Consider the following 10,935-nt stretch of genomic DNA (forward strand, 5'->3'; position numbering starts at 1 on the left):
GGGGGGGGGTAGAAAGGTTCAGATTTTCGATTTTGGAGCACTGATTTTGTCTTTGCCGCGCCGAGCTCCCCCAATGTCATATTGGCATTAAAGTTTGCGCACACATATAAAACTTGTTCATTTTTTATGTGCAAAATTTTCATATGTTCTATTTTTTGGCTATTTGTCTGAATTTACTATTCATCATATGGATTTCCGCTTGCATGCACGTATAGATTCAGAATTGCATGTGTCTTGTCCCTCTCTTAAGCAAAAGCTCGCTGCCCAAACGGTTATTTCAGGTCGAATGCTAGGCATTTGTTTTTATCTGATTAATAATTAATTGGATCACCCAGTTAACAGCATAAGCTTTCAGTTACCATGGCTAGGATCCTCCTCTAACAATCAAGCTTTGGCCCCCCACGCATGTGTGCCTCTTTTGGATGCACTTTTCAGCTAATCAACTAGTAATAATACTAATTAAGGCCCTACTGAAAGAACAAAACCAGCTCGTGTAGATGCATGGCATGGAAAAACCAGGTGCTCCTGTCCAAATAAAACTTGATTGCATTGTCCAGCTCAAAATCACCATCACCACAGCTCCGATTGTCAAAAGGATAGGAAAGAAGAAGAAAAATCAGATCACTGGGGAGTTGCTGCTCCTGGAAGCAACCCGGCCAGCCAGCTGCTAGTAGGTGGTTAGCCTGTTCCACCTTGGCAGCTCACCTCAGGGTTTGGTGCCCTGTAACTGTAATGGCACACTCACTTACCCCCCACACAAACCCTACAAGACCCACCACCTCTCTGCTGGAGTAGATGCTTCCCCCTCACTCCTCTTCCCCGACGGCCCACCCATCTCGTTATAAGCCACGCCATCACTCGGATCACTCGCATTGTCGCATCGAGTCTGCACGTCTACATAGCACCATGGCAGCCATGCAGAGACTTGTGCTCCTTCTGTCCGTGGCGATCGCGGCGTCGGCGCAGGGCCCGGCGGTGGCGCCCGCGGCGCCGACGACGCCCACGACCCCGGCGGCGCCCGCTCCTGCCGCCGGCACGACGAACATCACGGGGGTGCTGGCCAAGGCCGGGCAGTTCAACACCTTCATCCGGCTGCTCAAGTCGACGGGCGTGGCGGCGCAGATCGACAACCAGCTCAACAACAGCTTCGGCAGCGGCATGACGGTGTTCGCGCCCACCGACAACGCCTTCACCTCGCTCGCCTCCGGCACGCTCAACTCGCTCTCCGACAGCCAGAAGAACGCGCTCATCCAGTACCACGTCCTCTCCACCGCCATCCCCATGTCGCAGTTCGACACCGTCAGCAACCCGCTCCGCACGCAGGCCGGCAGCACCTCCCCGGGCCAGTACCCGCTCAACGTCACCGCCGAGGGCCAGCAGGTCAACATCACCACCGGGGTCGTCAACGCCACCGTCGACAACACGCTCTACACCGGCGACCAGCTCGTCGTCTACCAGGTCAACAAGGTGCTCCTGCCCATGGCCATCGCCGGCACGCCCGCGCCCGCGCCCGCGCCGCTCGCGCCCACCAAGACCAAGGGGAAGACGCCCACCTCGACGGTCGCCGACGCGCCCGAGGCCGAAGCGTCGACGGACACGTCCCTCGCGGCGCCCGCGCGGATCGTCACAGGGGGTGGTGTCGCGGTGGTTCACGTGCTTGGCCTCCTAGCCTGCGTCTGGTGGGGGCTGCTGTGACAGTGCCGCGCCCGATCAGAGAGTGCGAGCCCCAACCTGAGGTCTAGATCCATGCACGTCGATATTTTTTTTGCTCACTTTCTTTTCAAAAGGTGTTGGTCTTTTTGGTTTGATCTGTTCTCATTATTTCAGCTCATTATATACCTATGTAGTAATTGCTAGGGACATGTAAAGTGAAATGTACTATTACGGGAGTCACATTTTTATGTAATGTTGTTACTAAATAAATATACATATTTTTATAGTGTGGTTTTTTTTAAACACGGTACAAACGTTCATACATACGTACATACATTCGCCCCTATGAATGCATGCACGCACACCCTAACCCCGTGAGCATCTTCGAGAGATCGAGTTGGCGCATTATTTTGAGATTGACGAAGTCACCACATGCGCCTCCGTGGTCGACAAGAACGTCTCCTACCACTAAATGAGTATGGCCGAAAATAATCTGAAATAAATCTAGAAAATACGAGCACCAGTTGTCAAAGTCTAAATTTTGAACCCCGATAGGATTGTTCTACCATAAAAGACCTAAACATTTAAACTAGGTTAAGTTTGCCTTTTATAGGGCGGTTGGTATGTTTATCATGGACTATGCGTCTGCTTGACAGAGGCATGCGCAATATCTTTTGTCAAAGACACATCTTCTATAGATTGTATAAACAGATGACGTGGAAGACATATGTGTGCATGCCATTTTCTTATGTCAAAAAATACATGATGTTAGCCATGTGACTTAAACTTGATTCCTCTAATTCCTGCATGAATCTCAAGTTCTCAACACAAATACACTTGGACAAACGCCTTAGATGTAAGAAAATACAAGGCAACGCCTGCTTCATAATGTTTTGGATGCTTTGTGAAACATCGAATCGCCGTAATGCGGCCTTCATTTCTTTTATGTTTTCTTCTTTCTACCCTATTTGCAATAATTGAGATGATCAAATAATTATTACAAACTATTAATCTAAATACGTAAAATAATCCAAATTAACAAAAATCAGATCAAATAATTTGTTCAAGAAAAAAATGAATTTTAAAAAACACACACTTTCTCCCGGCTAGCTGCAAATGATGCTCAATGAGATCCTCTTAACGATGGAAGGCCCGATCTTCAATCTTTCAGTACGCCTCCAGAAAATGCTTGAATGCGATACGTGTGCCTACAATGCCTGACCGTTGTGCCAATACCTTCATAGTCAATGGGGCTTGGCATATCTCTCATCTTCTATGGTCATGTTGTATATGATCACGCATCATATCATGATATTTTTCAAGACATCCTTGTTGTAGAAACGAGCGGGCCCCCGAACAAGTCAAAACCTTGGTTGCTGCCTTCTCAATGTCTTTTCTCTGAGCCTCTTGCGCCTTGGTCAAATGTTGATGTTCTCTGCTCTCGAGATTAGAAATTGTCTTCATAAATGTTTACCAAAATGGATAGATGTCATCGGCTAGATAGTAGCATTTGTCATAATGATGGCCCTTCACCGTGAAGTTGCAAGGTGGAGAAGTACCGCCACTTAGGCTTGCAAATAAATGAGATTTTTTTGCAAGATATTGATGTCATTGTGAGATCCAAGCAACCCAAAATAGCAATGTCAGATCCACAAATGTTTGGAGGCAATAACTTCCAAAATTATCATCGGATCCTTGCAATGCTTGATGAATTGGTCATGCCAAGATGCAAGGCAATTCTTAGTGCATACAATCAACACTCTCTAACATCTTGGGCCAACCTTTTTTCTTCATGCGTCGCTAGAGTCCTTGTCGTGTCCTCGGCAGGTGCTCGCATATACTCCTCACCATAAACCCTCACCTCGGTTTCAGCAAACACTCTATGATCGTATATTTAGCCCTTTGAAGATTGACATCACATGAATCTATGGGAGAGTAATGTGTAATAATCAGAAGTGCCATGGTCACTTTGAAAAGGGGGAATCCCAAGAAAACGGCAACCTTTCTCCGTTGCTCGAAGAAAGGTTCATTGACTTCCATGTCATTGGCAATTCGATGGAACGGTCGTTCGGTCATGCGAAAGTGTCGTCGGAACACGTACAGAGGGAAGGTACACTGGCATAAACTAGCCACGCATGAGCTTCTCGTGGCCTTCGGTTTTGTTCCGGTGAAACTGCCGACGACCAACCTGTGATCCTTGACCCTAACTCTTCGTACCAGTTGCCGCTATCCATTCACAACCATCACTATTACCTTGTCTTCTTCGGCGTTTATGGTTTCACTCTTGAACTCAAAACTCAAATCCGATGACAAATCATAAAAAAAAACATTAGCTCCGCCATCAGATCCATCTACACATAATGTGAATCATGTGTCATGTACACGATTCACAGCCATCACTATTATCTTGAGGTCACGCGCTGGAAGGGGCGATGTGGTCGGACATCAGAAAGAAGGCACGGGGCTGCGACAACGTCCCAGAACGGCTCAGCGGAGGCAACTGGAGTCGACGTACACATCTTCCATTACCACTAGAACAACCCTAAAAATATGTTGGGAGGAGTGTGATGAGCGCCGTCAAAGAGTATCAAAATACCAAGACCTTGCAGGCTGACACAACAACACCTGCCGACGAGCCGTAAGTCCCCACAATGTGATACCGGAGCAAACACAATCAACTGAGTGTCACCGGCACTAGAGATGTAAATGGCAAATAAACAACACTCGCAAAGCCTGTTTAGTTAGTTTTAGTTTGCTCGATAGATCATTTTTCTCAAAAAAAAACTTTATTGACCTGTTAGACCGATAAATGGGCTTAAACGGGACCCTGTTTATCCCTGACTGGCACTGACAACGAAAATCCGCCACAAGACGCATGATATTGTAGTAGTGCAAGCCGTGAGACCACCGACAAGCACGAACCTTGACTGCAAGCTTCGCTGAAGGGACCACCAACACAATGGGCAAGGTGGGGCGGACACTGTGGTACTGGACATGGACTTGCGTGGTTATAGAGAGAAAAAGAACACAGCTGACACTTACATTGTCTCAAGGAGAACACAATCTGGGACCTGAGATCATGGTAGAGATGATCACAAACAATGCAACAGCAAAATGCAGAATTATAACGAAACTTCACAATACCTAACCAGATGCAGCAGATACACGAAGAAGAATGAATTGCAACAGAACATCTCACTAAGTTAGCTATAATGAAATCATGTAATTTAACAAACAACACTCCAAGCTCTTCTGAAAATCAGGTTTGAATTGCTACCCAACAAAGAGGACAATCCGCCCTTCACCAGCTACTATAAACAGGAAACCGGTGGTATATTGGCTAAATATTTAGTATTGAGAGAAACCACTGAATGATCTTCAATAAAGAAACCTCGATAAAAATCAAGACAAATCTTCAGTTCAAAGACAAACAAAGACACGACGCAGATCATTTGCCAACTATTTCAAAAGCTGACCAAAACCACTTAATAGTTTTCGATACGAGCCTGTACATTATAACATCTATTCTATCACATCATTGAACATAACAAGAAACATAGATTCTTCCTTGAAATGGAAAGCACCTAAAGTGAAATGAAAATTATGATTCCAAACAATGCAATGCAAAGCCAGAATTATAACAATATGTTTCAATACCTAACCAAATGCAATGAACAAGAATGAGTTGCAACAAAAAATTCCAATGAGAAATTAATGTAGTGCTCCCAACTCTTGTAAAAGTTGAGGTGCTGCTTGCTGGTCAATAAGGATGATAATATGCATCAAATCATCATAAGCTACAAAGAAAGGAACAGGAAGCACATGCATTTTTTTTTCTAAATTTTAGTATTTAGAAGAGGAGTGGGTAATCCCTCTAAAAGAAGACACTGATAAACAGACAGGACAATAAAAACAGACGATGCAAGTAGAATTGCTAGCTACTCCTTCTTTGTTGTCTTGTATTAAGTACTCCTTCCGTCCCAAATTACTTGTCTTGGATTTTCCCTGTATCTAGAAAAGTCCAAGACAAGTAATTTGGGAGATACATCTGTATCTAGAAAAATCCAAGACAAGTAATTTGGGACGGAGGTAATACTATTGACTAGAATTGACTATTGAGTACTAAGAAAGTAATAAGACCAGTATCTAAACTCTAAAGGGGAAAAAAGAAGTCCATACTTAAAGTTCATGAAAACAGAGGCATGAGTCAGAGCAATTGGAAAACATTTCAGATTCTAACCCAAATGATTTGTAATTTTAGCATCAACACTCACAGCAGCCACTTCAGCCCAAAAGGGTATTCAAATAAAATATAAAGCAAACAGGTAACACCGTAACAGCTAGAGCTTCTTGATCATAACAATTTATACATCAACAAAATAAAGCTAGTGGGCTCATAGAGAGGATCAAGCTAATGCATACTGCAGCTCACGTGGATACGAAGAGTTAGGCCATTAAGAAGCACCACCACACTCCCGTAAAAAAAGCACCACCATACTCAACATCCTTCGGTCAGATGAAAGGCGAAGAATTGATAACATAACCCTCTAGTGCCATAAACAAGTTATGTGAAACTAGAGACTGTTTGAGCCGAAGTCGAGTAGGACGGAGGAAACTGAGGTGGAGACTAGCAACCAACTTGCCATCAATGTCAACCTGAAGTAGCCAGTCGTCGTCAAATTTGGCCAGCAAGAGCACATCACCATAACAAGATGCAGGCATCAGCTCCCAACAATCTCCAGAATTTTGAAATTGCACCATGATCTCTGCGATCGGCAATTCAACCCGGCGTTTAAAGGCCCAGACTTCACCTTCATAGTCCTGCATCACCCAGATATCAACAATTGTAGCTTGTGCATTCAGACTGAACATGCCAAGCATATCACTCGTCTCAAACAGGTCGCCATTGCGATGGTCAGAAACAATTGGAGAGTGCATCTGACGGAACGACTCGACGGTGGTTTCAAATACCATTATCAGCCCGTCCGTGTGCCAATGCAGGCTACCACGGAAAAGGGTAGATCCGCGGAAATACAAGAGTTCCTTGGCATCAGGGCCTGCTATGTGCCTCGGCTGCTGGTCGGAGCCCAATGTGAAGACGTAGGAACCTCTTTGAGCATCGTCCTCGAACCTCGGGGCCAGGTACAGCAGTAGTCGGTACTGGCCCGTAGGGCTGTGCGGGTACATCCCCAAGAGCCTGAAGCCATCGAGCCGGTGGAGGGGAGCGTATTGACGAGTGACCGGGTTGCAGATGGAGAGAGATGGGGCGCTCTTATTCCAGGTGCGTAAGAGGAGGAGGCCGTCACAGCAGGCCCTGAGAGAGACGCCGGAGGGGGCGTCAAGTCGGGCGACGGAGTGGAGCTTGTCGGCTGCGCGTTGGTCGTATGTGATGATGTCTATGGAGGATTGGTCGTCGGCGTCGACGAAGAGGAGGGGGAGGGAGGGCTGGCGGGCGTGGTGGGCGAGGAGGAAGTCGCGGGCGGAGGTGGCGTGGCGCCAGGCGCGACAGACGGCGCGACAGCGGAGGAGGGGTTTGGGGGGCAGGCGGACGAGGATCTCCCAGATGGAGATCTCGTCGGGGAGGCCGTCGAGGAGAGGCGTCGGCCCTGCAGCCTCCGCCATGGTCGCGGGCTGGGAGTTCCCGATCCGCCTCTGACGAGTGGTGGCGACCTCAACCGGGAGGAGAGGCGCGGTCCGGCTGCGGACGCCGGACCCGGGTGGTAGCTCTCGATCCTCTCTCGCACGCGCGCGGAGTTGGGGTGTGGAGTTGTGGCAGTGACGGCGGCGGAGTGAGTGTAGGTTTTCCTCTCTGTCTCTCTCCCGGAGACAATAGTACGGCTGCATTTGGGCTTGGCCCAGTTTTGTGGCACGCGTGAGTTCTCGCAAAAATAGAAAAGAAAGAAGTATACAAATCACCCTCAAATCCACTCTTTAGGATACATAACCCCCTGAACTCAAAACCGGGACAAATAACACTCTGAAATTACTAAAACCGGGTTAATAACCCCCTTGAGTGGTTTCTGTCTAATCTAGAGCGGTTTTGTCCCCCATGATGCAGATTACACGTTGACTGGGCAAAAACGCTGAGTGGGTCCCATTAGTCAGTTGTCTCTCTCATTTCTTTCTTTTTATCACCTCGTCTCCTTCCTTTCTTTTTTCATCAGAGCGCCGTCGCCTCCAGAAATGTCTCTCCCCTTTCGTTCGCTAGGACTTGGCAATCGCAGGCGCCGTCCGCCGTCCGCCGTCCGCCGTTGCCGTCGTCGCCTGCCGCTTGCTCGTCCCCGAAGGAACGAAGCCATGTGTCCAGATGCGTGTGCCTCCATCTCCGCTGTCGCTCTGCTTCGCTTCTGGTGTCGTTCGTTGGTGGAATCGCGAGCTCATACAAGTGGCAGCGGCCACCGACGATGGCTCTGTACGTACGGCCGACCACTGTTGGCGTTTCCTCAAATTTACTAGTCTCCCGCCCGGCCGTTGGGCGCACGACGCATTGCCATGGCCGAGACTGAGCCGTCCGTCGTGTAGCAGTGAAACTGTTGCGGCGCCGCGCCCTGCATGCGCACTCTGCGGTTGTGTTCGGGCGTTCTCAGCTTGCAACAGCGCTACGTCGCCCGGTCTTCGCTGGAAGGAGGGATCAAATTAATAATCAACGTTGTTGTTCTCCTACAGGAGCTCGTTGCTTTTTATATCCGGACGGTGAGGTTCCGAAGGATGCTCTGGTGATTTGCGGGATGTTGTGTATCGATTGAAGGAATGGTCAAGGAATGAAAATGGTCTGCTAAATGCCAGCTTGGCGAAGAACAAGATGCTAGATGCGTATGTGTGTGATTTGGAAGTCAGCATCGTGGAGAAGTTGATGTCCTGAAGAAGAGGATTTGGAAACTGCAGCTGTCCTTTGTGCTTGCTCTGTTCTGCTTTGTCATTTCACACTTTTGGGAATTATTGTCATGAAGAAAAAGAAGCATCCTGGAGAAATTAAGTCCAATAGGGAGTCATTTATGTATATTGTTTTTCTTTGTAAGTTGTTAAGCAAAATTCAGAATGTATGATGTTAAAAGGGTTTAGAATTTGTCTTGTATCTTGTTATGCAAAATTCAGAATTTGGTACAATGCTTCTTGGAAGTGTTATGAAAATATTTGGAATTTGGTACAATGCAAAATCCCAATGCTATGGCTGATCTTCTTATGTATATTGTATACTGTATGCTGATCTGAAAAGATTCAGAATATATGTCTGATCTTCTTATATGTGTTCTCATGTATGCAATACTATGTTTTATTTACAGCGAACCAAATATACAAATATAGTGTATGCTGTTATGAAAAAATCATCTCACTGTAGATGCCCTGAATGAAATTTTGCTATCTTGTTCAATGATTGTGCACCAAAATGACAGTACAATTTCAGTACTGACTTGTACAAGCCCTGAAGTACTATCTTGTACAGTTCTGGCAGCACACCTTGTGCATTTTTGTGCTTCACAGAGTTATATTAGGAAAAAATCATGTACTTCATAGAATGTAAATAACAGCAAATTGACAGTAAACTGTTCCAAAAGATCATGTATTTCACAATACACCATAATTGAGAGTACATTATAGCAAATAGATGTTCCTATCTTGCTGAAATAAACATATGGACCCCATAAACTAATTTCAACCCGTTTCTTGCCATTAGATCTGTCGAGAATTAGTTTTTTGTTCAGTGCAATGCTTCTTGGAAGTGTTATGAAAATATTTGGAATTTGGTACAATGCAAAATCCCAGTGTTATGGCTGATCTTCTTATGTGTATTGTATACTCTATGATGATATGAAAAGATTCATAATTTGGTTCAAAGCAAAATCCCAGTGATATGGCTGTTATGAAAAGATCATCTGCAGTGAACCAAATATTACAAAAAATACAAATACATTGTATGTTATTATGAAAAGATCATCTACACTGAACCAAATATTACAAAAAATACAAATATATTGTATGCAACTATGAAAAGATCATCTGAAGTGACAAACCTGATATATAATACAGAACATAGTTGCTTGATCGTACAGAGAATACATGACTCCATATATGTATATATATTACACGACATGACTCTTGACACAAAAATGACTCCTCAACATCAAACTGAAGGCCGTGCCCTGCCTTTCTTAGCTTCTTTGTATGCAGCTAAATTGAAGACACAGTGTTGTGGCAAATTTGTAACTTGTTTAGTTGGAACAAATGGAGTAGCAGCACTTCTCTGAACCTTTGCTGGTCTAGCCTTGCTGCCTAGAGCATGCTTATCATATTTCTGCGAGATTGGTTGCGACACCGGCAGTGAGCTTGGTTGTAAACTTGGCTCCCTAATTTGAATTCCTGTAGGTCTTCTGGACTCATGCACTTGCAGGTCTTGAGCTACAGCCTTTCCCTTGCCCTGCCTTGCAACTTCTTCAGCCTATCACATGAAACAGTGTACCACATTAAAACTTATGGACTATCTGGGTATAATACGACATGTGACAATGTAGTAAAGATTTGAAATTACTTATGTTCACCACATTACCTTTGATTTCTTTGAAGTTTCTGCCTCATAGGCTTCTTTCTACAGTTTCCTTTTCCTAGACCTTTCTCTGACAATATGTGCATTTCCATGATGCTTAGTTGCAGCAACATTATTTTTGTAACTTGACATGTTATGGCCAGTCCTATTGCATGAACTGCAGGTGATTTGTCCACCCACCTTACTCATTTTTATCCCTTTTAGTGCTTCTCCTTCTTCTCTTTTCCTTTCTTTCCTTGGCCCGCCTGGCATTTTGATGTAACCAGGTGCTTGGGGCCTCACATGATCAGCAACCGGCCAATTTGACTGACCTTCCAATGGCTCCAACACATGAGAGTAAATTTTCTTGTAAGTCTTAATGGAATAACACTCAGCTATGTATGCATCCAACTGTTGTGAGCTCTTGTAGATGCAGCTTATTGCATGGCAGCAGGGTAGACCAGATAGCTGCCAATATCTACAAGAACAAACCCTAGTTTGCAAATTCACAATGTACTTGTATTTATCATGCTCTAACACCTCAAACCCATCTCTTCCATTCCAGAGCACATGACAATTTCCAGATCTTGCTATATTCTGCTTTAGTTTCTTAAATATGTTTGGACATATGATTCCTGACCATTTCAAACACTTGGTAATGCATTCTTGTATCCTCACCATAATTTTGCATCTTATCCACTCCAACATAGATATAATAGGTAGATATCTTGATTCCATGATCCAATTGTTGAATGACTCGC

The 10,935-nt window shown here is 45.3% G+C and overlaps 2 protein-coding genes across 2 annotated transcripts; one reads left to right on the forward strand and one right to left on the reverse strand.

Moving 5' to 3' along the window:
* The first annotated feature begins 838 nt into the window (after window positions 1-838).
* Window positions 839-1,948, forward strand: LOC119267177 (fasciclin-like arabinogalactan protein 11). Its single transcript, XM_037548525.1, has one exon. The coding sequence runs from the start codon at window positions 907-909 to the stop codon at window positions 1,693-1,695; it is 789 nt and encodes a 262-aa protein (XP_037404422.1). The 5' UTR covers window positions 839-906; the 3' UTR covers window positions 1,696-1,948.
* Window positions 1,949-5,986: 4,038 nt separating this feature from the next.
* LOC119271242 (F-box protein At5g49610-like) lies at window positions 5,987-7,365 on the reverse strand. Its single transcript, XM_037553149.1, has one exon. The coding sequence runs from the start codon at window positions 7,273-7,275 to the stop codon at window positions 6,166-6,168; it is 1,110 nt and encodes a 369-aa protein (XP_037409046.1). The 5' UTR covers window positions 7,276-7,365; the 3' UTR covers window positions 5,987-6,165.
* Between the last annotated feature and the right edge of the window lie 3,570 nt (window positions 7,366-10,935).

Source organism: Triticum dicoccoides, chromosome 3A (assembly GCF_002162155.2).
Source record: "Triticum dicoccoides isolate Atlit2015 ecotype Zavitan chromosome 3A, WEW_v2.0, whole genome shotgun sequence".
Taxonomy (NCBI): Eukaryota; Viridiplantae; Streptophyta; class Magnoliopsida; order Poales; family Poaceae; genus Triticum; species Triticum dicoccoides.

Excerpts from the sequence above, each read along its gene's own strand:
- LOC119267177 (XM_037548525.1), top strand. The coding sequence starts at position 907 with ATGGCAGCCATGCAGAGACTTGTGCTCCTTCTGTCCGTGGCGATCGCG.
- LOC119271242 (XM_037553149.1), bottom strand. The coding sequence starts at position 7,275 with ATGGCGGAGGCTGCAGGGCCGACGCCTCTCCTCGACGGCCTCCCCGAC.